This window comes from Bos indicus x Bos taurus, chromosome 6 (genome assembly GCF_003369695.1).
Source record: "Bos indicus x Bos taurus breed Angus x Brahman F1 hybrid chromosome 6, Bos_hybrid_MaternalHap_v2.0, whole genome shotgun sequence".
In the NCBI taxonomy this organism is placed as follows: domain Eukaryota; kingdom Metazoa; phylum Chordata; class Mammalia; order Artiodactyla; family Bovidae; genus Bos; species Bos indicus x Bos taurus.
In genome coordinates this window covers 58,696,452-58,723,823 of record NC_040081.1, presented here as the reverse complement: position 1 = coordinate 58,723,823, position 27,372 = coordinate 58,696,452, and the positions used below count along the sequence as shown (strand labels likewise).

At 38.3% G+C, this 27,372-nt stretch overlaps 1 protein-coding gene across 2 annotated transcripts in view; it reads right to left on the bottom strand.

Annotated features, from left to right (window-relative positions):
* Positions 1-25,039, bottom strand: part of KLB (klotho beta) — a 34,568-nt gene extending 9,529 nt beyond the window's left edge. Inside the window, exons 1-3 of one of the 2 annotated variants that reach the window (XM_027544294.1) lie at positions 24,116-25,039; positions 4,185-4,695; positions 1,750-2,018 (exon numbers count right to left, since the gene is read on the bottom strand). In XM_027544294.1, the coding sequence (XP_027400095.1) occupies positions 1,750-2,018; positions 4,185-4,695; positions 24,116-24,853 (1,518 nt within the window). In that variant the 5' untranslated portion in view covers positions 24,854-25,039. The remainder of the gene's footprint in view (positions 1-1,749; positions 2,019-4,184; positions 4,696-24,115) is intronic. The other variant, XM_027544296.1, reaches the window with a different exon arrangement.
* Positions 25,040-27,372: the final 2,333 nt, after the last annotated feature.

Sequence of the window (27,372 nt, the reverse complement as noted above, 5' to 3'; positions counted from 1 at the left end):
TGATTAAGGACACTGAATGCACATACATTCAGAAGTTAAATGCTTGGTACATCAACAATAGTTTCAGAAAAATTATTTTGGAAAGAGCATCGTGCATCTGAGAACTTGAGGATAGCTTGCTACAGTTTTGCTACTATTTGTTAATTAGGCAAGTCACTTTCTGTTATTAATTGACAGGCCTTACTTTCCTCAGCTATAAAATGAAAGATTTGGTATAGGAGGTTTCTAAGGGCTCACCTGGGTCTAAAAGTTGACCTTTTTCATACACTATGCACCGAGCACCTACCGTGTATCTGAAACTGCTCTAGTAAGGCACCCAGCAGGCGGTGAAGCCTCAAATGTCTCCACCCTCTTGCGGAGAAAGTTTGCATTCTAGTAGGAGAAACGCGTGATCAGTAAGGAAAATGTGTAAAGTGGTTACCAGAGGATGGCAGTGGGGGAAATGAGACACTGGTTGAAGGGTACAAACTTCCAGTTATAAGATTAACATATTCTGGGGGCCTATTATACAGGATGGTGACTATAGCTAATAATATTGTATTGTATACTTGAAAGTTGCTAAGAAGATCTTAGATTTTCTTGCCATAAAAAAAGAAATGAGGTTTGCCTGTGATGGTATGGAAGTGATAGCTAATGCCATAGTGGTAATGTTTTTGTAATAAAAGATGTATCCAATCAACATATTGTACACCTGAAACTTGCAATGTTGTATGTCAATTATATCTCAATAAAGCTGAAAAAAAGGAAAATGTGTAAATATATAGTATGGTAGATGTGATGAATGCTATATAAGAAAATAAAGCAGGAAGGGAGAATAAGCAGTGATGGTGATGAAGTTATGCCGTTTGGAGTAGGGGGAAGCCTTCTTGAGAGGTTGACATTTGAGTTACATTTGAAGAAGGTGAAGAATGAGGCAAGTCAGGAGGCCCCACTGGGGTATAAAGACCTCATAAGGCAAATGACCCGAATTTATCATAAATCACTTAAATGAAGGGCCACTAGTAATTTACTTCTGGCAAAACAAAAATCTAGGGAAGTCCCTGGTGGTCCAGTGGCTAAGACTCCATGCTTTCACTGCCGAGGGTGTGGGTTCAATCCTTGGTCAGAAAACTAAGATCCTACATGCTACATGGTGCAGCCAACAAATTAAAAGAAAAACTATAAAATTTGTTTCCTGTGATTTTGATACTACTGACAAATGGCTGTCACAAAAATGACTGGAAGATCTCTCTGGACTATATGCAACTTGAGGGCAGTATGAAAAGCTCTCAGTAAGCATGAATTCTTCCCTTCCTTTCTCTTCTTTCCCCAATGTCCCCTTATAACCCCCAAATAATCATGGTATTTGATATTATCTGATAGCTGTTTCTTAGATGTCATTGAGTAAAATGAAAGGGAATATTGTGTATTATTTGTACCACTTTGTCTATGGGGTCGCACAGAGTAGGACACGACTGAAGCGACTCAGCAGCAGCAGCAGCAGCATAGTTAAATTTGTGGAGCTTCCTAGGTGGCGCTAGTGGTAAAGAACTTGCCTGCCAATATGGGAGACAAAAGAGATGCATGTTTGATCCCTGGATCAGGGAAGAACCACTGGAGGAGGGCATGGCAACCCACTGCAGTATTCTTGCCTGGAAAATCGCATGGACAGAGGAGCATGGTGGACTATGGTCCATAGGGGCGCAAAGGGTCAGACACAACTTAGTGACTTGGTATGCATGCATAGTTAATTTTTAAGTAGCCACTTACCTTAAGGACAGATTCAGTGACACCCCAGGAGAAATCACAGGGAAACTGACCCTGCACATCTGGTGTGGACTCTTTCACAGTGAAACCATTTTCTTGAATGATCTGTTTATAGTAATGTGCTGAAGACTTGGGCTTTCTTTCTTTTTGTTTACTATTAAAATCCACATAAAATAATCCTCGGCGAGTGGTGTAAGCATCCTGCCATTCAAAGCCATCCAGGAGGGACCAGGCTGTGTAACCAAACACTTGTATTTCATCAAACTTGATTGCTGTACAGAAGGACAAAAGCAGATGTTCAGAGGCCTAAACACTCTGGTTCATGTTTACAGCTTCACAAATGACATGCCAGGAGCAGGATATTGTGAAACCAACCTTTTACCTAATTTGCAGGCCCATTATATCAACTAGGAATTTTATTTTAATTATTTTTTTGAGTTTTATTTTTATATTTGAAAAGGGGCAGTTATTTTCAACTAGAATGGTCTTCCCAAGTGAACAACACAGTTAAAGGGTCAAATTTAAAATATTCCTGGTCAGGGAACTAAGATCCCACGTGAGGCAACATGTGGCCAAAAAATAAATACATAAACTAAAAATAAGATATTCATGAGACTTAACTTAGTGTGCAAATCTGTGTCGGAGGGCATGGTAATTTCCAGAACCCTTTGGGACCAATGCAGATGCCAGCTTTGACCAAGAGTTTCTCATTTCAAGCTTGGGTTGTTTCCCATTTGTGGACAAACTGTCTTCTATGAAACAATCCTCAGGGACTGAAACATCAGCTTTGAGAATGAACATATGTGAATGCAGCTTTAAGGAGGAGACAGAAGCACGGTGATGTAAGAGAACAAGAACTGACCGGGCCGAGGGGCAGGAGGGGAGAGGGCTTGCTCTATTGTGCTCCTGGGCGGGGCTATTGGGCAGGTTTCTCGACCTCAGTTTTCCCATTAGTAAATAAAGAGGATTGAAAAAGATGATCTTTCATAAATTTTCTAGCTTTACATTTAACAACGTTTAGGAATTAGATAAAAATTAAATATGCAATAAAAACAACAATGGTTCAATCAAACATGAACCTTTGTTCTTAAAAGCTTTCATTTTCTCATGGAAATGTCTCCTTTCTGCACTTTGAGGATTTTATCACAGAATTTCTTTTCCAAAAAGGTAGAATCCATGTCAAGATATTCTAATGAGATAAATGTTTCAACAGGCCCTGGCTCTCGTGCTTTGGTGTCATAGGGTCCTGTGAAAGGAGGAATGGTAATGCCTAGGGAATGACACCACCTCTGCCCAGGCTCTATGAGCAGAGTTCTCTGCTCTGAAGGCCCCCATGTGCACGAGCCCTGGGGCTGGGCCTGGCACAGCTCTGTTTCATGTGATCCTCCTGCAGGTTGGAACAGTAGTGTCTTGCTCTCCCTGGGGACCTTCCCTAAACACTCTCTACAGAACCAGGGATTTTTTTCCTCAAAGTTTGTGACTTTTGTTTTGGCTACTCCATGCAATTTGCCATGATCTTAATTCCCTGACCAGGGATCGAATCCATGCTTTGGCAGTGAAAGCATGAAGTCCAAACCACTGGATCCCCAGGGCATTCCCTTCAAGCTTGTGACTTCTAAAGAGCGCTACAGAGTTGTAGAAAGAGCCACCGAGAATTCCTTTATATGGGAGAGAAATGGAGCCCAACTCTGTAGGGGACAGAACCATCATAATTAAAGCTTGTCTTCTGCTCCACTATTTCAATCAGCCACCTGCAGATGTCACTCCCTGAGTAATGAAAAAGGAATGAGAGGATGAGCAGGGCTTAGAGAAATATCCAGGAACAATAGAAATTGTTCAGCTTAGCCATTCATGGCTCATTCTCGGTATTCAGACTTCATCATTGAGTCGTGTAATAGAGTAAAAGGAGCACAATCAAGAAAAGCTTTCAGCATCTTAAAACTGTTAAACTTTGGACATGTCTCCTTTAGCACTGGTGGCTCACACGGTAAAGAATCTGCCTGCGATACAAGAGATCCAGGTTCAATCCCTTGGTCAGGAAGATCCCCTAGAGAAGGGAATGACAACCCATTCCAGTACTCTTTCCTGGAGAATTCCATGGACAGAGGAGCCTGGTGGGCTACAGTCCATGGAGTTGCACAGAGTTGGACACTTTCTTTTCACTTTCCTTTAGCATTGTGTTCTTTTTGAAGGAATGAAGCAGCATCTTGTTGCCAATTAAGGATGTATCTACAACCTAAAATCATTTTGCTTTCAAGCTCATTTAAAAAGGACATAAAACTGAAAAAAAAAAGGACATGAGAGTAACATAAAATTCTATCATCACTGCACAATAGAAAAGTCCAGCAATACCAGCAACCTATTCAAAGGTGACCTTAAATATCCTATAGCAAAAGTATTTGAAACAGTTTTTAAAATTGAGCTAATGTATGACCAACCTTGAAGAACCTGGTTGAGGAAGTTCTTCATCATGTAGATGGCTGTGGTATCCTCTGTTTTTACGTGACTGTCCGTGAACCAGCCATTCTCAGTAATCAAGATTCGGGGATTGCCATATTCCAGTTTAATCCAGTTTAGCACATCTCTTAAATTGAGTGACACATTTTGTCCCAGTTTAGCCATAGTGTTGTGGGGCTTGAAATTGTTGGGTCCAAAGGAAAAGGCAAAGAAGTCAGCTGTGCCCCTCACCTCATTCTTCTCTGCTTCAGAGAAACGAGGTAGAATGGAGAACAACTGCTTTCTCATCACTTCTGGATAGTCGCCATCCCTGTGGATAGGGTTGGCAAACCACCCGAGCACAGAAACCATGGATTGTTGGCATTTGAGTATATCCATTGTATTTTCTGATCTGTTTGGTTCAATCCAATGGGATCCCAACGTGATTGACAGCTGACCCTTCTGATGTGGGCGGAAATTTCTGTTGTAGTTATGCCAAACTTTCGAATGAGCCTAGTAATAAGAAAATATTGTTAATCTTTATTGCTGTTACTCACAAGGTTGTGACTTGGCTGGTAGAAGGTCTTTTCATGGATAAATTAATGAATTGCTGGGTGATGCAGGGGGAAGCTGCCAGAGAACTCTGATAACTACAGAGTCTGCTCTCTGTTCACTTCCTCCATGCTTCCAACTTAAAGGCTCCCCTGTAAGATCATGGAGGGGCAGGCAGAGAGCCCTAGTCTAAGCTCCATCTTACTTTTTCTCTCCCTGTCTCCCTTCCAGGCTGCCTTGGGGCTGCGTGCAGGTGAGATACTATATAGATTACAGGGTTTTTTCCTCTACATAAAGAGACTCTGAGCAGTGATCTTTCACTGTTCTACAGAATCTTTTGGCACTAAGTTAGAAATGCAGGATAACACAGCCTTTAAATTCTGTAAATGGATAATAACAGAGCTCACCTCTTATTGTAAGATTTGAATGAATTAATGTACTTTAGGAGAGTACCTGGCACAGAGTAACCTCTATATGAGCCTTAGCTATTACTACTGTTATTACAAAAGGGTGGCAGGCATGGTACAAAACAGAAAACCAGTGGAAATAGTGTAGGATTTGGGGTCAGCACACTGGGGCTTCAAGTTGAAGTACAAGCTACAGTGGCCTTTGACAAGTCACTTAAACTTTCGGAAATCTCGTCATATCTTCAGCTGTAAAATGAAGTTAAAAATAATAATCCCCTTTGTAAAGCTGTTGTCAGATGCAGGGCTAATGTATATATTGATTATGTAGCATAGAATAGAGCATCCAGGAGCTACTGCCTAAACATGGGTGTTATTATTGGTCCCGGTGGAGTTTACATTTCCAATTGAGCTCACTTAAAACAAAGCCTCATGACCAGTCTCCAATCTACTTAGTAGGTACTTACTGAGTGTTGACTCAGTGAATGCCTGTCTTGCCTTGCCTTGAGGAGCTGAAATAAGTAGTACAGGAACCTGCTCTCAGAAGCCAGTGATATCAATGGAAAATAAGACTAAAATGTGTGAAAGAGAAATATATAGCACCATATAAAATAAAACAGTAAATTAAGCCCGTAAAGAACCATGAGGTGTATCAGAAGGAGAAGCAAAGGTTAAGGATTCCAAGTAATGGCTCTAGGCCAATTAAGGGCTTCCCTGGTGGTTGAAACAGTAAAGAATCCACCTGCAGTGTAGGATACCTGGGTTCGATCCCTAGGTTAGGAAAATCCCCTAGAAGAGGGCATGGCACCCATTCCAGTATTCTTGCCTGGAGAACTCCATGCACAGAGGAGACTGGTGGGCTATAGTCCATGGGATCGCGAAGGGTCGGACACAGCTGAAGCGACTAAGCACACACACAAGCCAGATTAATGCCCAAGGTCTCTGTCCTGTCCTGGGAAGCCAGAACTTCCTGGGGAAATGAACACATTTTCAATAGGCTTCCCATATTTTTCTACATTTGCTTCTTTTTGTTCCCCTTCTCTACAAGGATGGTGTTTTAAAAAAATTAATGCACATTTAATGGGCATTATGTAGTCTATTGGACATCCTTATGTAGTCTATTCACTTCCCTCTTCTCAGCACCTGACTTGCTTGCCTCATGTCTCTTCCTAAATCTGCCAATTTCTCCTCTATTTGGATGCTTCTAGAACAAGAGCAAAACCCTTACTACTTCTAACCCACAAAGTCAGCTTTCAATCTGTTCCTTTTTTTTTTTTCTCACTGGAGATGTTTTATCATATTGGGTTGAATTATCCAGAAGTGCCTTTTTGTAGGTCAAAAACAATAAAATATGAACAATGATTCAATCCTAATAGATCCTGTGGACATTAAAAATGCTCCATAAACTCTTGTTAGGGTAGAGAGAGATAGACATTAATGTAAGGGGTGAGGATTTCAAAAATGATGTCTCCTTGCTTTATGCAAGAGCTAAATTAAACAATTTCATGAAAGATTTTCTGAAGAAGGCGATGCCTCCAGCTATTACCTCTATCTACCTGTTCTTACTCAGCTTTCATTGGAAGATTCTGGGACCACTTAGCAAGCACCCCAATGTTCTTAAAGATCCTTAAAGAATCTTCTTCTCAAAAAAGTGTTCAGGCTGTAGCCTCCTCCCCTACCTCCAACCTGAGGTTCCAGTTTCTGGAAGGACTCAGTACTGCCGGGGACAGACTCCATCTGAAGTGGTATCAGCTGCTCCAGACTTTTCTGGGGCTGGAATCACAGCGGGTCTTAACTGCATTTTTCCTGATTTGTAACAAAAGCAATTGTGCATTGCTAGAATTCGAAGGGAGGCATTCTTTGCTTATTCTAATCCATCACTTAATCCTTTGGTAGCCTCAGTGCTTTCGTCCATAAAAGCCCCAGTGATCAGTAGTATGCCTCCTGTGGGTGGGTGTGCACCTCTGATGTGTAAACGGTAAAGCACTAAACACATGTAAGATTCTGAGGCATAAACAGGCTGCCTGGCAAATATGATGTCATCAGACACTAAAGGGAAAGTGAGTTGAAATTAGTATAATGTATTAAACCAGTCCCAACAGCAATTAACCAGTTCTAATAGGAAAAAACAAGAAGGGAGAATTTTCTTTGAAATAAATATTCTATTACATATTTCAGTGATTAAATGAAAGATGACGTAAGTTGAGATAAAACAGACATGTATCTTTGCAGTAGTTTTCCAAGCAAGTTTTCTGGAAATATAGATCTCTCCATATATCTAGATACACATGTTGTTATGCCCCAAGGTGACCTTGGTGTTTCACAGTGTCTCTTTCACCTTTGCTGCTATTTGCATAGGCTATCAAGGTATCTAGGGTTATCTTTGCTCTGGGCTGAAGAGAGCCTCTCCATTCTCATGTAGAGAATGTGGGGGAGGTTCTTTGTGCAGTATTTATAGTTATAACTTGATCCTGTTTGCCAAGTAACCAGGTAAAAAGTATTGCTCCAAAAGAGTGAGTTTGACATAACTCTTGATGAAACTGGAATATCTATGCACGTGCTTTGGTCCAACGCTCATAAAGGAGGTCTGCTGGGGAAACTGCACCACAGTTGGAGAGGGGAGTGCAACCTGGGCCCTGCAACCTTGCACAACCGTCATTCTGTGATTTTCCAAGGTTACCCTCTATCTTGTACAAGGCCATCTACCTTTGGAATGATTGATTTAAGGGAGCTTCAACCTTTGTTCTTTAGATTCAGTAGCTTAAAGGAGAAGTCCGCTTTTTCTTTTTGAGGCAGATAGCAGGGCCTAATGTCACTGAGAGACAGCCAGGGGCCCAATATCTCATTCTGTTCCCGCCTCTAATCTAACATAGCAGTTCTCTGATGCCACGGGAAGTCCAGACGCGTGATAGGAAGCAAATAAGATAGCTGGACAACTTTAGAAACAAAGATGAAGAAGGGGTTAGGGTCCGGAAGACATGGTGGAAGGGACACAGATGGAAGGCAGTGCTTTGGATGGCATGTATTGAAGAAACCTAGTACATCACACGTGGCTGTATTTAAGGAATGCCCAGTCATTGGTCAAAAATTAAATTTTCAAATCTGCGCATGGTTTTAGTCACATTTTGGCTGAAATATTTGCATGTGAACTATAAACTTGTTTATTGTTAAAGCTGTTTAATAAAGTATTAGTACCGTTAAATAAAATTTACTTTAGAACTCCACAGAGCACATTGTTTCCATATTTCTGTTTCCCTCCCAGCTTTTCAAAATATATTTCTCGGCTAAAGTCACTCTAACATTTTCCATGTTATTTTTAGTTTTCATAATAACCTTAACAGTATGAGTTGGATGAAATATGATTTCCTTAGTCATCTCCCTCTTTTAATAAAAATTAGCTTGTTTTTCCTTTCCTGTCTCCTTTCCTCTTTCCCTCCTCCATCTCTTTTCTCTCCGTTCCTTCTTCCCTCCTTCACACCCTTTCCTCCTTCCTTTTTGCCATAATAATGTAATGACTCACTTTGGTCATACAGCTTTTGTTTGAATTATTTCCTTAAAAAACAAAAAAAAAAAACAAACCCAGGAATGAGCTACCTATTTTTTGAAATGCCTTACTTATTTCCAAATTGCTTTGCATGCATTTTGTCCTTCAGCGTGACTGTTTTTCAACCATCTACTTGGAATCATTGATTGCTGTTTTGGGGGGTAACTGGCGATCAGGAATGCTACGTAAGTGCTGCTCGCCTGCGTGGTACCACAGGGGACAGGACCTGGATCTTGAGAGCAGGACACCTAGGCTTTGGCACTGACCCTGCTACTAACTTTAAGGTCTTGCATCAGTCATTTCCCTCTCAGCAGCAGTCAGGTCCCTCCTTCATTATACTGAGCTAAAAATAGACAATCCAGAATATTATTGTGAAGATAGAACAGGTGATATACTTAAAGACCTTGTGAAAACCACAGAAACCTAAATTTAAAGTACTTTAAAGGAGGAAGCTGGAAATTATTTAACTTGCTGTGGAGAACGGCTGTGGGAAGTTGTGTGGGCATGACCAGTGTTTGCAGATGGCGCTCCCTGAACTCTCAAGGCTCCTGGCTGTCAGTTTTGTCCTCCTTTATTTTTGTTGCTGCTGACTGAGTTTATTCATTGTCCATTTGGGCTAGAATTAATTTCTGTTTGATTCATTTTTTCATTCACCTAGCACTTTAAAACAATTTTTTATTTTTACCCAGCACTTCTTTATATTAAGTGTCAAGTTTTCTACTAGTTACAATCCTGCTCTTCTAAATTATTTAATATTCATTCATTCCACATTATTTATTGGGTGCTTAAGATATGTCAACTTTATAGTTCATTGCTAAAAAGATTATATGACTATTATTTCCTTGAAATATATTATGTGATTGTTATTTTCTTATTATTTTTTGGACAGTCTTGAAACTCTCAGAAACAATATCTTATGCTTATTATTCTTAGGAGAGAATTTAAATATTAACAAAAGTTATTACCTTTCATAAAGAAGATTTTACCCATTTAATTTCTAATGGTTTGAATTCATGTTTTGTATGGTTGGAGTAACACAGATCATGTTAAAATTCATTTTCCTCCCATTTTCTTTTCAATCATTATATCTTCAACTTATTCTTACAAATCATTGATTGTTATCAATTTGCATAGTGTCAGGATTTCCCCATAGAAGTCACGTAAAAACTACTCTATTTTTTCCTGCAAAAAAAGGTCCGATTATTGTCATAGAATTCTAATTTCAATTTTAATATTATTAGATTAAACTAATGCCTGAGCCAGAATCTAAGCCTGGCAACACAAAGAAGAAAATGTTTAGAATAAAGGCAATAATTTATTAAGGGAAACATCTGTAGGTTTCTCCAGATATTAGGCGGGCACTTAGAAGAAATCAATATCAGTAAATTGGTACCTTACTGAAGTTCGGATTACTTGCCCAAGGAGAATATTTGCATGCCAACTTTGCAGAAGGCAGAATGACATTTTAAGTTTTCTGTTATTATTAAGTTGATAATAGTGATCCTGTTAGTAATATTTTCATGCAAAAAGACTGTATCTCCAAGTATAACTGAAGCCAAAATGGCCTGGGTTGGAGACTTGAAGCCTTTCCTCAGAATTTAGAAATAAAAAGTTAAAGATAGTCAATATAGAAACCACTCTGAAAATTACAAATAATATAATTATTACAAAAGTAAAAAGAAGACCTACCACTTTGGGGCTTGCCACAAAGGCAGACTGGCTGTGAACCTAAGGAACCTAAAACTTCAGGGCTCCTCACTGGCCTGAGTCCCCACGAAATGTCCTGGGTGGGGTGGAGAGCCAGACAGCTTTTGGAAACGTTTCTAATTAAGTATTTCTGATAAATTTCTTGAAGAGATCTCAGAAAATAAGGAATCTGAATCTCTAAGACTACAATTACTCCAGTAATTTGTTGTAATATTTTTCTCATTCTAAATAGATGTTTACTTTTGTACCAACACTTGTGTTTATGATTTTGTTTTGCTTTTTCCCCCTTTATGTAAATATCATGCAACATAGATCCACTCTTGGCCTACAGGTTTCTTCAGTGTAGGGACTGTATCTATTTTGTTCACAGTTTTACAAACAGATGCTCAGGGGAGAGCCTGGCATAGAATACTTGTTGAATGAATGCCCACTATGGATCAGCTAGTTTGCTGATGACCTGAGATACATTGTTGATAATACAGCCTCTGCAGAGCAGGTTTTATTTTTCCTGTTTTAGAGAAGAAACTGAAGTTTACAGAGACTGAATAGTGATGGAGCCAGGATGTGAACCCAGGCCTCTCTGAACACTATACTAAACCATCCGGTTTTCTCTATGTCCCACCAGTTCTAAGCTTTGAATCCTGGGGAAAGGCCATTTGACATGAACCACGACAGACTGTTTTAAAATTACATTTTCTTTCTGCTGCACTTGGTGATTAAAAGAACTAAATAGTCTTAGAATGAGGGTCTCACTCTTGCCTGTTGAGAATAAAATATCTATATACGTGTCTGAAATTTAGGATCATGTAGAAAGTTCATGGAGGACCTACCAGCGAATCTGGGATTTTCAGAAAACCATGCTGTTGTCCAAGCGCCCAGTACAGCATGTGACATTTATGTGTAATTCCCCTCTTTCCTAGAACTGGCAATGTTGACATTGGATATTGTCCTCACTGGTGTCAGAGGCTAAATGAATCCCCTAGGAACCATTTTTACACTTGACTGTCTCGACTGAAGATGGTGATCTGTACACCATTGTCAATGTTAGACTGAAAGGGCAGGGATGCTTTGGTTGCATAGCACTTAGCACAGCATCATCTTTGCACAAGTCTTAATTAAATAGTTCCTTAAAGGTGAGGGACTTTCATGATAGAATAGAATAGTGTTTAAATTGCAGAATCATAGAAAATTTATAATATAAACAGTAGTAAAAATAAACATATATCTAGTGCTAAACATACTGAGCTTTTTAATACACTGTCTAGGTTTGTCATAGCTTTCCTACATCACTTTGCTAACAAAGGTCCATATAGTCAAAGCTATGGTTTTTCCAGTTGTCATGTATGAATGTGAGAGTTGGACCATAAAGAAGGCTGAGCTCTAAAGAACTGATGCTTTTGGTAATGCTGGAGAAGGAAGGCTCTTGAGAGCCCCGGGGACAGCCAGGAGATCAAACCAGTCAATCCTAAAGGAAATCAATCCCAAATATTCATTGGAAGGACTGATGCTGAAGCTCTGGCCACTTGATGAGAAGAGCCGACTTATTGGAAAAGACTCTGATGCTGAGAAAGATTGAGGGCAGGAGGAGAAGAGGGCGATAGAGGATGAGATGGTTGGATGGCATCATTGACTCAATGGACATGAGTTTGAGCAAACTCTGGGAGACAGTGAAGGACAGGGAAACCTGGCATGCTGCAGTCCATGGAGTTGCAAACAGCGGACACAACTTTGCGACTGAATAACGACATTTGTGGTTCAGTCAATAAAGATACTAAGCACTATTCTAACTACTTTCCATGTCCTATCTCATTACAGTCCTCATTTAAATCTCGAGAGGTAGGTACTATTATTATTCCCATTTTATAAGAGAGCAAGGGAAGAGAGGTTAGGTGGTTTGTTAGTAAGTTAAGTCAAGCTGAGGCTGTACTGCTCCAAGTTTTGTGTTCTTGCCTGCTAATTAGAGGTAGAAGATGGACTTTAGAGATCATTCGGTCTAATTCTTTAAAACTCTTTGTTACGGAAAAGATGCTGAAGTACAAGAAATAAGTAACTTGCCCAACGTCTCAGTTAGTGCAAAGCTAGAATTAGAGCTAAATCCTTCAACCTCTAGGTCACTGTCATTTCTGGACATGATGTACATTAAACTATGTGCTTTCAAAACAGACATGTATATCTTCAGACTCAAAGGTGATTGAACAGGCTGTGTAAATGCAAGGAGTATGTAACAGACATGGCACAAAAAGGAGGGGCAGTACACTGAGAAAGACATGTGACAGTGGGTGCCAGGAACACTTTAAGAGGACTTCCCTTGTAGCTCAGCAGTACATTCACCTTCAATGCAAGAGAAGCAGGTTTGATCCCAGGGTTGGGAAGATTCCCTGGAGAAGGAAATGGCAACCCACTCCAGTATTCAGGCCTGGAGAATTCCATGGACAGAGGAGCCTGATGGGCTGTATAGTCAAATAGTCAGACACATCTGAAGGACTTTCACTTTCACTTTTCATCCAGCCTTACCGGCTGCGACATCATCTCAGTCCCCAAACAGAGAGTTCATCAGCATTACCTCCTGTTCTGCTTAATTATTTTTTTCCCCTTAAAGAAATTCTACACAACAGTAAAAGCAAGTTTAGAGAAATCACTTTTACTTCTTGCTTTCCTTCAACCCATGGCTATTATTTTATCCTTTTCTTCACAATTCATTCATTATGGTGATTAATTGTTTAAATTCCAGTCTATAAACACTTATTTAACAAAACAAGGCAGCTCTGCACAGTGACAGTATTGTAGCCAATTAAATTTATCTAAAGTGCTGCTGCTGCTAAGTCGCTTCAGTCATGTCCGACTGTGTGACCCCATAGACGGCAGCCCATCAGGCTCCCTGTCCCTGGGATTCTCCAGGCAAGCACACTGGAGTGAGTTGCCATTTCCTTCTCCAATGCATGAAAGTGAAAAGTGAAAGGAAGTCGCTCAGTCGTGTCCGACCCTTAGCGACCCCATGGACTGCAGCCTACCAGGCTCCACCATCCATGGGATTTTCCAGGCAAGAGTACTGGAGTGGGGTGCCATTGCCAAAGTGCAATTGTTGCTAATTGGAAACTTTTCCCAATACCCTGCTTAAAAACAAACAAAACAACAAAAAAAAGCATGCAAACAAATACAAAGAGAAAACAAATAACAAGGTACTCTAGTAGGCATTTAGAAAAAATATTAACAAGATAGCTCCTGCCTTCAGGTGACCTATGACCTCTAGTAGGAGAGAGAAGTACAGAAAGAAGTAGAAGAAAAATTAGAAATGATAAAATCTTAATGTAATAAGATGATTCAAAGTTTTTAAAAATGTCTGTATGTGTAGGTTTATATATAGAGAGAAATATATTTTGACATTGAACAAACTGCTAGCATTGTTAGTTCTGGGGTATGGATTTAGGGAGTAAGAAAAGAGAAGACTGTTCATTTTTAACTTTATGTCTTTCTTTATTGTTTAAACGTTTTGTAGTAAAAATGCATTATTTTGAAATTTTAAAAAGTCAAGAGACTAGGTTGAAACAGATGTTTCCTGTCAGTGAATTTAACTGCTCTGTGCTATCACTTTTCACCTTCTCTGAAGTTCCAAAAGTCTCAAATAAAAAAAAAGTGACTTAAATAAAAAGTTCTGTTCTTCTGGATTTCATTATATATTAAAGAATGTTTTTTTTTTTTTTTTTACTCCAGAATAACATGTTGATATTTAAAGGTAAAACAAGGAAGCATACAATAACATGTGATTACCAGATAAAATGAACTGATAACAGTAAACCCAACCCTTTATTTAAGACTCAGTCACAGAATCTCTGGTCAAGATATGATGCTATAGAGAACCAATGAATGGACTCCTCCAAAATACTAAAGGATCCTGGTTTTCACCAGCCTCAAGGCTCCCCCACTTTTTAGGTAGCACTATTAGAACACCCAGGAAGTCACTTTCATTACTTCTGTGATTCACTATTTATTGGTTAGTAAGTTAGAAGGTTCTAGTCTATTCTCAGTGTCCCTCTGCTTTTCAGCAACAGAATAGCTGTTAATGTTCAATAATTTTAATTACTTATTTTTCTTTTAATATAAGCTGTTTTCTAATACTGAGTTTTCTCAGTAAGATTTTTTGCATTCAATTAAATGACACATGTATAGTATTATAAACTAGTATAATGTTTCCCTCCATTCATAGTTTCATCGTATTCACTGTTTCTGTTAGTTACAATATTTTCGATCTCCAGTTGGGCCTAATTTTCCATGTATGAGAGCGTTCACATCAAATCAAGCTGTTTAAATACGATCACAATGTTATTCTCTGAACATTTATAATTACATTTATTTAAACCTGTTAATCATTCACTGAAGTATAACTTTTTCTACTTAATGATTAGAAAAGGTAAACACTGGTCTCTTGAAGGTTTTAAAATACCAACTGTCCTCTACAAATAGTTTTTTTACTAGACTCTTCTCTCAAACAATGGTATTCTGGTTATTGAAACTCTTTGGCAATTCTTATCCAAAAGCTGTTTTAACCTTGTATTCAAATTTGATTAGAAACATTGATAAGAATACTATTTTTAACTTGCTTGATCACTATTTCCTGTATCTTGTTAGATGTGTCTAATAAAGATGAGTTGGGATTATAATTAGGTACTGTGGCATTCCCTGGTGGCCTAGTGGTTAGGATTCTGGGTTTTCACTGCCATGGCCCGGGTTCAATCCCTGTTGGGAAACTGAAATCCTGCAAGCTGCTCGGTGAGGCAAAAAAAAAAAAATATATATATATATATATACACACATATATTTGTGCACATATAATGTTATATATATACCATGCATTAGCTAATTAAAGGAATAATTATGTTAACATTTTTAAACTTTAGATGGTATTGCCAAAGGCACACATATATGAGTAAATAGCACTTTAATGGGACATTAAAGTTCTGACAAAAATTAAAATCATGGGACAAATAATAAACCTTATGATTAATGTACGAGTTAGGGATAAACTGTTCATAGATTTTGTGGACAAATAAAACACATAGCTAGATTGTTTTGGTCTTTAAATAAGCAAAGTGAAGTCAAATATCTACCAAGTCTGCATCAACACAAGTGGCTGCCATGGGGTTGTAGGCTGTAAATTGTTCTTTTTTGCTGAGGCTAGGCAGCTGATTCATGTCAGCTAACTTGCTAACTTATATTCAGACCAATGAAATTTAAATTTTGGATCTGACACTTATTGTGAGTTAAAAAAAAACACATTTGTATAGTTGTGTAATCTCACAATTATACAAAATACAAATTTCTGTGGGCTTCAGTTTCATCAACTATAAAATGCCTATAAGAATACCTACCTGGCAGGGTTGATGTAAAACTTAAATGAGATAACATATGAAAAGCAGGGAAGGAAATGGCAACTTAGTACAGTTGCTGACGCAATAATAGGTGTGCAATAAAATAGTTTTATCATAATAGCTATTAAGAATAGTATAGTAGAACATAAAAAAGTTATCTGTAATAATTGTCTCAAGTGCCCATTTTAAGAATTCAAACCAGTTTCTGTCCTTTATCCCATTTCTGTGTTATTTTTCCTTTGTTTTGTTTTTGGTGTTAGAAGGGAAGGGGCGGAAGGTAGCAAGTTAGTTTTTTTTAATGTTCTCATGGACAGAAAAGCTTGGGCAAGTTTTTTAGCTAGCAGATTTAACAAAAAGTAATTTTAATATATTGTTGTCTTGCAACCCAACTTTAACAAGGGAGCTTTTAAAAATTCCTTTCTTTTTTCCATGGAAAAAACCGTTTCAGATGATCCTTGAAGGTTTTGCTTCTCTGTAACCAAGACAAGCTAAAAAGTGCTCCTGCTAGAAACTCCATTTTGAAATATTATGCTTAGTTTTCAAAATATTGGTGGGAGGCTGGGCTGAAGAGGTTTAAAAATGACATTTAATCTATTTAAATGTGCCTATCAAACAGGGCAGCCTTCTTGTTCAAGAAAACAGTTGCAGCAGTCTGTTGCCAACGAAGGCTTAGCTATAAATCATGTGAATGATGGCTTTTTCACAGCTGTTTCTACAGTTTTAGCCCTAAATTTTGGTTAGGAATTTTGACAGAATCCTTAAGAAGCGTACTATGTAAAGATGACTGTTTTCTTTTCAAAATACAAAATAATCTCTCTTTATGTATTTTTTGCTTTTATTTTTATTTTTTTTATTTTTTGCTTTTAATTGTGAAAATTGTCATAACACATAAAGGTAGAAAGGATAGTATAATGACCCCTGAAAACACATCACTCAGTTTTAAGAGCTGTCAACATTCTGTACCTTGTTTTGAGATGGGCTTTCAATGTAAACTTTTTAATAGAAGCAGGTATACACAATGAATTTGCATGTTCTGAAAAGACAATATGTTTATGCCAGTATCTGGCTTGGTGTGTGTGTGTGTGCGTCTGAAGCCACTTTTATGCAATTACAATTTTAAATCCTTTCTGGGGCAAAGCAGATTTTCCTTAAATAAAAAATAATCAATTGAATTATTTATTGAATACCTAATACATATGCAGCCTTGTGTGACCTTCTCTGAGGGAGTGACGCCAATAAATGCCAAGACAGAGTTCCTCAAAGAAGTGGAAAAATAGGGCATAAATCAAGTTGTATTCCAGGCTCAGGAACAAACTGGTGAGGCCTTGACCTCAAGTAGAGTTTCCCAACATATCTTGTCCTGAAAGCCTCTTTCACAGTATTAAGCAATCTCTTGAGCCCCTGAGGAATTTAAAGATATCATTTCATCATTTGTGTGTGGTATACAAACAAGTATTGACCTATATTTTCTTTTATGTAATTCTATTTCATTAAAGATTGTACGGAAAAGTTTATTTCAAATAAATTAAAAATATTCAGAAAATAAAATATGAATATTTAAAATACTTGTACATAAAGATAAATATTGGCATTTTCCCATTTAATGAATAGTTTTATGTTTCTAAAATTATTTTAACTACATAATAAAATGTATTTTATGACACATTTTTAAATGACACACTGTGTTTGGTATTAGGACTGAAAAAAGTGAAAAGTGAAAGTGAAGTCACTCGTGACTGATTCTTTTCGACCCTGTGGACAGTAGCCTGCCAGGCTCCTCCATCCATGGGATTTTCCAGGCAAAAATACTGGAGTGGGGTGCCATTTTCTTCTCCAGGGAATCTTCCTGACTCATGGATCAAACTCAGGTCTCCTGCATTGCAGGCAGAGTCTTCACCCTCTGAGCCACAAGGGAATCCCACTGAATATATACTCAAATACAGAATAATATTCATTATGGTTTTCCAAGGCTGGTACATCTATATCTTTTTGTATGGAATGTGATATTGGGCATAACAAAGATGAACATTTTTTAATTTTAAATGTCAATATTTAAGGATATTAGAAAATACTGGTCTTTCATATAGAATAGGATATAAGATATCCTTTCAAAATAAACTTTTTTTCACTTTCTTTTTTTCTGGCCAATCATCTTATGGGATTTCAGTTACCCAACCAGGGATTGAACCCTGGGCCATGGCAGTGAAAACACCAAATCCTAACCATTAGACCCCCAGGAGACTCCCCTCAAAATAAATATTTTTAAAGAAAAAATAATTAATAATACACGTGGTACTTGGGTATACAAACAAGCCAGCAAAAAGCCACCACGAAGTAATGCTTTCTGAAACACAAAGTTATGGCATCAAAAATGGATAAATATTAATACATTTATAATATTGCTTCTATAACATTTTGTCTGAATTCTTGAATTTTACTCTTAAAAAAGAACAAGTGTGCAAAAATTAAGTTTATTGTTTTGTTCATAAATAACTATATAAGAGAAATGGGTTGGGGCAACTCTTTCAAGTATTTTACAAATAGCACAAAACTAGTAGGAACAGTCTTTATTCCCAATGTGTGAAAAGCCAAACTAGATACAATCATCAATGTTATTTTCTCATTTAATATTTTTTAAAGCATCATTTGTTCTCCAAAAACATCCTGATATGCTATAAATTAGGGTCTGTGTATGGGACTTAACGACTCTGGTGAAAATCTCCTTGAGGTGATTTTGTAAAACTGAGACAACTGTATGTCCCTCATATTGATTGTATTTCAAAGTTGCTGTTCTTTACGCTTCACATCTTTAACCAGTTGACAATTTATAACTTTAAGTCAGTGGTTTTCAAGAGAGGGAAGGGGGAGAAATTTTACATCCCCCCTCAACTCCAGGGGACATTCAGTAATGTCTGGAGACAATTTTGGTTGTAACCCTGGGGACAAGCATGCCACTGTCATCTAGGGAATAGAGGCCAGGAATGCTGCTAAACATCCTACAAAGCACGGGACAGCTCATGAGGAGGAAGAATTATTTGGCCCAATATGTCAACAGCACCCAGGTTAAGAAATCCTGGTATTATGTAAACAGTACACATCTATGACAGACAGTAACTTAAAGCCATGAAATGATCAGAACTATCATAGAAGCTGGCAGTATTTAGTGGTGTAATAAACTGAAGGAGTTACCATCTTATGAGCAACCTCCTATCCCCCACCTCCCTGTGTATTTACTCAGAGGCTCTCAAATATTTCACTTTAAGGTGGGGGAGGGGAGTAAAATTCATATATTTAAATTATTTTGCATATTTGTTGATTTACAGATAGAATAAAAACAGATACCATTACTGACTTTATTCACATGAAAACTTGGTGCTTTGCTGCTGTGAGGCATGCGTGCATAGGCCAAACAGGCTAGAATCTTGTCTCTGGGATTTTAAAACCTGATTTTGGGACAGAGAACTCTTTCCTCTACAAAGGAGAGTATGGAGCAAACCCACAAGAAGAAATGAACAAGAGAGACTAAGATAAAGGGCTTGTGAGGGTGTCCTAGTTACTGGGTCCATTCATCCCTGTGATTTGGTTACAGGAAATTGCTCATTTTTACTTAAGTCAACTTGAGTTAGGTTTCTGTCTCTTGCAACCAAGAATCCTAACTTATAAAACACACCACTGAATAAATATAAGCAATGTTTCAAGAATTAGCTAGAATGCAATGAAATACGAATTTTGAACCTGTGGTTGGTTCTTTGATTACAAGGTATAAGATAGAAATTCCAAACCATTCATTCCACAGTATTAATACCTAGCTGCTGCTGCTAAGTCGCTTCAGTCATGTGCGACTCTGTGTGACCCCATAGACGGCAGCCCACCAGGCTCCCCCTTCCCTGGGATTCTCCAGGCAAGAACACTGGAGTGGGTTGCCATTTCCTTCTCCAATGCATAAAAGTGAAAAGTGAAAGGGAAGTCGCTCAGTCGGGTCCGACCCTCGGCGACCCCATGGACTGCAGCCTACCAGGTTCCTCCGTCCATGGGATTTTCCAGGCAAGAGTACTGGAGTGGGGTGCCATTGCCTTCTCCTTTAATACCTAGCATGTACCTAATATTCTGTGTTAGGTGCTGGAAACGTAAAACACATCAAACACAGTCTCCCCTTGCAAAGAACTCTCAGGCTGGTCGAGGGAGATGGAAAAATACGACATGAAAAGAGTGCTGTGATAGAAGCAAACATGTCTTATTATGGGAACCTTCAGGAGGGTCACTAACTCTGATGAGTCGAGAACTTAGAAGTGGAGGCTGCCGAAATTGAGTCTTGAAGGACATTAGATGGATAAAGCAGGGAGTTAGAAAGACATTCTAGCTGGATAGAGCGCTAGTAGACTTAGCACGCGAAGAAGGCAATGGCACCCCACTCCAGTACTCTTGCTTGGAAAATCCCATGGACGGAGGAGCCTGGTAGGCTGCAGTCCATGGGGTCGCTAAGAGTCGGACACGACTGAGCAACTTCATTTTCACTTTTCACTTTTATTTATTGGGGAAGGAAATGGCAACCCACTCCAGTGTTCTTGCCTGGAGGATCCCAGGGACGGGGGAGCCTGGTGCTGCTGCTAAGTTGCTTCAGTCATGTCCAACTCTGTGCGACCCCAGAGATGACAGCCCACCAGGCTCCCCCGTCCCTGGGATTCTCCAGGCAATAACACTGGAGTGGGTTGCCATTTCCTTCTCCAATGCATGAAAGTGAAAAGTCAAAGTGAAGTCGCTCAGTTGTGTCCGACTCTTAGCGACCCCATGGACTGCAGCCTACCAGGCTCCTCCGTCCATGGGATTTTTCAGGCAAGAGTACTGGAGTGGGGTGCCATTGCCTTCTCCAGGGAGCCTGGTGGGCTGCTGTCTATGGGGTCGCACAGAGTCGGACACGACTGAAGCGATGTAGCAGCAGCAGCAGCAGACTTAGCTCGCACGCACAGAGGCTTCGTGAAGAGGACTAAGTTAAGTGAAGTGAAGTCGCTCAGTCGTGTCCAACTCTTTGCGACCCTATGGACTGTAGCCCACCAGGCTCCTCCATCCATGGAATTTTCCAGGCAAGAGTACTGGAGTGGGTTGCCATTTCCTTCTCCGTGGAGAGGAATAGTAGCCTAAAATTAAGACCCTCTTGGGCTTCCGGGGTGGCTCAGACAATAAAGGATCTGCCCGTGATACGAGAGACCTGAGTTCGACCCCTGGGTCAGGAAGATCCCTTGGAGAAGGGAACGGCTACCCATTCCAGTATTCTTGCCTGGAGAATCCCATGGACAAAGGAGCCTGGTGAGCTACAGTTCATGGGGTCACAAAGAGTCGGACACGACTGGGCGAGTTTCCCTTTCACAAAGCACTCCTAGTAGTGCGTTATTACGGAGTGTAGAGTACTAGGGGTTAGTGTTACTGATGGGGACAGGAGTGTGGCCAGGAGGGAGGAAATGGAGGCTGGGGTTGTGTCTTGAAGATCTTGTGAAAACTTGGGACTTCATTCCTAAAACTTTGGAAAGCCACTAATGGATTTTATGTAAAGGAGTGACATGATGCTTGAAATGTCATTGTACAAACAGAGATGATAATAGGTACCTGGGAAGGTTGTTGTAAAAATCATAGAAAATATTTAAAGCTATGATTACAGTGCTTAGAGATGGTCAAGGCCAAAGAATGCACCCTCTTTGTGTCCAGATGTTAAAAACTCAGAGTGGAGCATCTATTAGTAGGTATCATTGTGGCAGATTTTTACCTGAGACTTAGCTTTCTCTAAGGTAATCCCCAGATATTCAGTAAAGTGAAATCTAGATTCAAGGTCAGTCTCAGGACTGGCTAGACCATTCAGGTTTCCTGCAAACCAGAACATTTAAGACTGAGCTGGTGTTTTCAACATCATCCAGGAACTAGAAAGGCTACAAAGAGCCACTGTGAAATCTTTTCAGTATCTGAGGACTGGGGAATAAAGTAGTCTATAAATGACTTATGAATTTAGTTTTATATTAGTTTTTTTTTTAACTCAATAAATGTTCTTGGACAAAAAACTAAGCCTAAAGAAATGCTTCTTCTGGGTCACAAGTTGGCATAATAAGGGAGAAATACTTCATTGCAACATAAAATATCAAATGAATCTTTTCTATGTTAAAGGAAGGCGAGAGAGGGGGTAAATGAGAAAATCTAGTTCACCCTAGGCTGTCAAACTATTGCGAGATTTCTCTCTGGTGCTATAAGTCACTGGGTTATGCAGTAGATTTCACTTTCTGACTGATTGCAAGGGACCCCTCATGCTCCTTATGTAGGTCAGTGATTTAGAAACTTAAAGGGATAAAAGTAATTATTTGGAAAATAATTAAAATGTAATCCTTTTATTTTAAACAATTAAATTTATCTTACTATCTAATTTTATGTTAAAGACAGAGTTTATTTCAAATTAGAGGAAAATGAAAAATATCTGAAAATATAGCTTTGATAGAATAAGTTTGGAAACAGTATCTATTTGTTAATTAAAACTTTTTTTCTGTGTGTTTTTATCAGATAGTTTTTAGGGCTTTAAATTAACCACTGAAACATATTCTTCATGATAATTCTAATTGTTAACATTTTTCCAGGTAGGTGACCAAAAACTTTTTAACAATTTAGAATATTTTTCTTTATAAAAAGGTTAAATAAGCATATATGCACATGTGTATATTTGCATAGAAAGCTTTATAAAGACTATATGAGATACTACTAACAGTAGTTTCCTTGAGTTTGGGATTATCAGATGCAGAGGGAGGGATAAATTTAACTTTCACCTTGTATTCCAATTTACACAAGCATGTATTATTTTAATAATTTAAAGAACTAAATAAAAGGAATATTTTTCTAAAATATATATGCATAATCTTCATAGTTAATAGCTGTATGCTTTCTCCCCTTTGAGGTCTATTTGCCAAATCACAGTATACCCATACATTAATATTTGTTTTGTATACATGTACAGTCAAAGATACATAAATGACCTTGAGATTGTAATGCAATATGTTGACTGAACTGCAAGGGCACATGTGACTGAAACATAGTGCAATTCACATGTATAATAATCCAAAAAGTTCAAAAAGGAAAGAAGGGTTAACAGGTATTTTTGTATGTGAAAATTTAGACATGGAGTAATTTTATGTTCCTATACATTTTTCTGTTTCTATATATTTAACATTTGATTATTAAAACATCAAATTACTTCTCCTAGCACATTATGAAACCCTACTAGTAAAGCTTTTTTCATTTTCAAAATGTAGCAGGTGTCCAGAGTAATTTATTTTTTCCAAGTAAACCATTTAGATTAAAAAGTGAAGCCTGATTCTAGATATTAGCCTCAAAGTAAGACAGAACTCTTGAAAATTCCTGAAAGATTGCTCTTTTAAAAATATTCTTAATATAGATATTCTGTGTTTAATAATGTTGTAATTTATAAATTCCATGGTCACAACAGCTCATTTTACTCTGTAACCGTGGGCAACTTATTTAATCTCACTAAGCTTCAGTTTCCTCATCTTTAAAATGGGGACAATAAAGGACCTAGTTCATAAGGTTATTATGAGGATTAAATATGATAATACATATAATATGCTTAATGTCATTTGTGGTAAATAATAAGCTCTCAATAAATATTAGCTATTATTTTGCTTACACTTCACTATTCTTTTAATCATTTTAGCATTTCCCAACATAAACTCTAGGTTTTGAAATATACTCCTTTAAAACACTTAGTAGAGCATTTTCTTTCCAGTTGTTATATTACTAGTTTAATTTTAACTCCTAGAACAAATAGTCTCATCTTTTCTGCCATGTAACACAAAATCAACTGTGGAATACATTTATTTCAATTCTTGCATTTAATGTGATTTATCAGTTAGCTAACATTTATCTACCTCATTATTGCTAAATATCACTAAGAATAGCAATATCAACAACAAATACATGTTTGAAATGGTCATGCCTTAACATTAAGTTCTGAATTGGTTGCATATGGTCAGAAAAAGGGTTTCAACAATTAAATTTATGAAGGACTGGCTTTCCACAGAATGAAAGTAAACTCATATTCTTTCTGATGTATAGCTGTAGATTTAAGAATAGTTAATTTAAAAAGTGCAATATTTAAGGAAAATAATTGGGTTAATACAGTAATATTAGCTTAGGTAAATAAAACATGCTCTACCTTAAGTATGAAATCTGAGGATAGAACTTGTGAATTAGACTAAAATTAGTTGAGCTGATTTCAATAAAAAGTTATTTAAATGAAACACATTTTCATAGTTTCTTTTAAACTCCTGCTCTTTATATTCTGAAAGTATACTATGAAGTCAGCTGTACAGTACCTTGATCAGGTTGTGTCCCACGGTGTAGACAGCTGCTAAATTTCCCTTCTCTCCAGGAGCGTGGATACCAGTCCCATACCCATGCCAAGCGACTAGATATGGGTTGTGAATTGTAATCCAATATTTGACACGGTCCCCAAATGTCTGGAAACAGTATGTGGCATAGTCATTGAAGAAATCTATTATGGTTTCATTTTTCCACCCCCCATATTTTTCCTGGAGTGCCAAAGGCAAATCCCAATGATATAAAGTAACTATAGGTTCAATGTTTCTAAGTACCAGAGCATTGAGAAGAGTATCGTAATACTGGAGACCTTTTGCGTTGACAGCTGATACTATTCCACCCGGGAAAAGCCTTGGCCAGGAAATTGAAAATTGATAGAAAGAAACACCTATAAAATCCAGGGCTGATAAGTCCTTTTCCAGAAAAATGTAACTGTCACTGGAACTATTCATGCTGTTGACATTTTTAAGGTGAGTATGGATGAAGTGATCCCATATAGAAGGTCCTTTTCCGTCTGCCTTCCAATTTCCTTCCACTTGAAATGCTCCAGTCCCAACGCCCCAGAAAAAGTTTTTAGGAAAAGTGTCATAGAGAAACAGCTGACTTTCATTTACCGGACTGAAATTAGGATTTTTAGACCATATAGTTCTTCCGTCTCCAGAGAATCCAGTAACAGCTCGTAGGAGGATAAACGCTGACAGGATGACAGATCTTTGCAGTCCCCCGCTGGACATTGTTTTCCTATAGCGTATGTTTCTTTCATCGGTGCTGAAGAAAATCCATTCATTCCCTGGAGATCATGCCGCACAGCCTGGCTTCATTTGCCACTAACTGCTCGACTGTCTTATCAACGCTTCAGTAAAAAAGCTTGTGATTGTAAAGCTCTGTCAATGATTAGCTTGAACTGTGAGACTTAGGATGGGTCAGGGAGAGCAACGTAATTTGAGGGAGGTGGCTCTATTGCACTCACCAGCATGTTGCCTTCTCTCTTATTATTGGAAAAATTATATGGAAATGCATCAGTGACAAATAGTTCAAATGTGTAACTTATATATAAACAAGGAAGAAAATGCCATAGTTTCTCTGTCGCCTTTCATAGTGATGCAAATCTTTTCTGGCTGTTTTGGACATTATTGAGTAAAGTGTATACCTTTTCTATTTTTGTAGGTTTTGAGTGGTAATTTTATGTTTCGCATTTCAGAAAAAGCAATTTTATGGACAAATAAACAGCATTCCTATATGCCAATAATAAAGAATTAGAAAACATAAGATATTATATGTTCATGAAAATTACAACACATTTAAGAATAATCTTATTAACTACTGTTTTATTTTAAGAAAAATTTTAAAATGCATTTATAAATTAAAAAATGAAGGAAGAAATATACAGCACTTTCTGGGTGGAAACATTGAATAATTTCCAACTTAATTTATACATTTAATTCACTTTTCACCAAAGTCCTCTGATCCCAAATTTTAGTTCAACAAAATTATTGTGGAAATTCACTTAAAGAATAAATACACAATAATTACAAAAAAAAACCTGAAAAAATAGTGATGCTGTGTACTACCTTCAGATATGAAAACATAAAGAAAAATTTAAAGAGCATTGTCTGGAATAAGAATAAGTATAAATAAGTATTGTACAGAACCTATAGCCTCCAAATGACCCTGGTTATTTGGTCATTAGTTAAAATTTTAAAAATTTGAAGCATTACATACTAGTGAGAGGCAGAGTGGTTAATGGTTTGGCCTCTACAGTTAGACTGCCTGAGTTTAACAGTTGTGTGGCTGAGGACAAGTTTTTCAGCTTTCTGCACCTCAGTTTCTTTTCATGTACAATAAGGCATAATAGTAGTATCAACTGCCTGAATTATTGTGAGATAATACATGTAAAGCACTTTGAATAGACACACATAGTAAGTGCTCAATGGACACCACTCTTACTTCTATGTGAAAAGTGATGATTATTCAGAAAGTGGTGCAAGGATTTAGCATAGAAGACACTAAGTTCTGGCTCCTGCCTACATGTCTAGCTTCATTTCTCATCCATTAACCACACGCAACCCCCTTCCCTGCAGCGGTAAAAGCCTTTAATGAGCTATGCACACGCCCGTTGCCCCACCCCTGTGCCTTGGTCTGTGTGCTCTCTGCATAGATGTGCTCTCCCCGCTTCAGTTAGCTCTGGTCTACCCGTTCTTCAAAACTTCAGTACGTCTTCTGGACAGCCTTTCTGACTCCCCCATTGGATTTTATTTTTTTAAATTATTTTGTTTATTAATTTATTTTTGGCTGTGCTGGGTCTTTGCTGTTGCTTGGGCTTTTCTCTAGTTGTGGCGAGCAGGGACTACTCTCTAGTTGCAGCCACGGACTTCTCCCTGGAGCAGCTTCTTTTGGTGTGGAGCCCAGGCTCTCCAGTGCGCGGGCTTCAGTAGTTGTGGCACACAGGCTTATTTGCTCTGCGGCATGTGGGATCTTCCCAGATCAGGGATTGAATCTGTACCTACCTGCATCGTCAGGTGGACTCGTCACCTCCTTATATTATTTATTTTTAAATTTAGATTTTAAGAAGGTTTTAGCTTATTGGCCCTCTCCTGAAAAAAATCTTCAGTCACTGCAGGTAAAGTCACCCCATCTGTAGAACCTATTCCACCTGTTGTCCAGGCTCCAGCTCGCTTTTTGCCAGTGTCACCATTGGCCTTACAGTCCTGACTTCATCCTGTGCCTGCATTCCTTTGGCTGTTTTCCTGAGGTATGCTTTTCATACAGGCCACATCTTGCAGGTCTGTGTCTGGGTTCATTTTTGGGGATGTAATCCAAGGAATTGTAAATCAACTGTCTTGTCACCATAAAATGGGTTCTTAGTCCAAATACCAAGATGACATCTGGTGTGGTTTTATACATTTTAGCTAGTTTTTCCTGACTTTCTGTCTTAGGCACTGCTGTGTCCCCAGGGTGAAGGACATTTGTTTCTACTGAGGCAGTGGTTTGGTCATGAACTTCCTGGTCCAGATGGTTACAGTGACATTCATGATGGAAGCTGATCCTCAGGCAGGTCAGGAGGAAAAATAGCCACTCTGATTTGATTTAAATGAATATTCTCTGTGTTTCCATGGCAGCCCATGTTTTCGCTGTTATGACACTTAACATAGACTACATTTATCTGTATCTTTTGTTTGACTGTAATCTCTGTCTTTTAAAAACAAGAGCCAGGGTCAAGGAGCGCGTCACGGAGGCGACGGCGGCGGTGGCG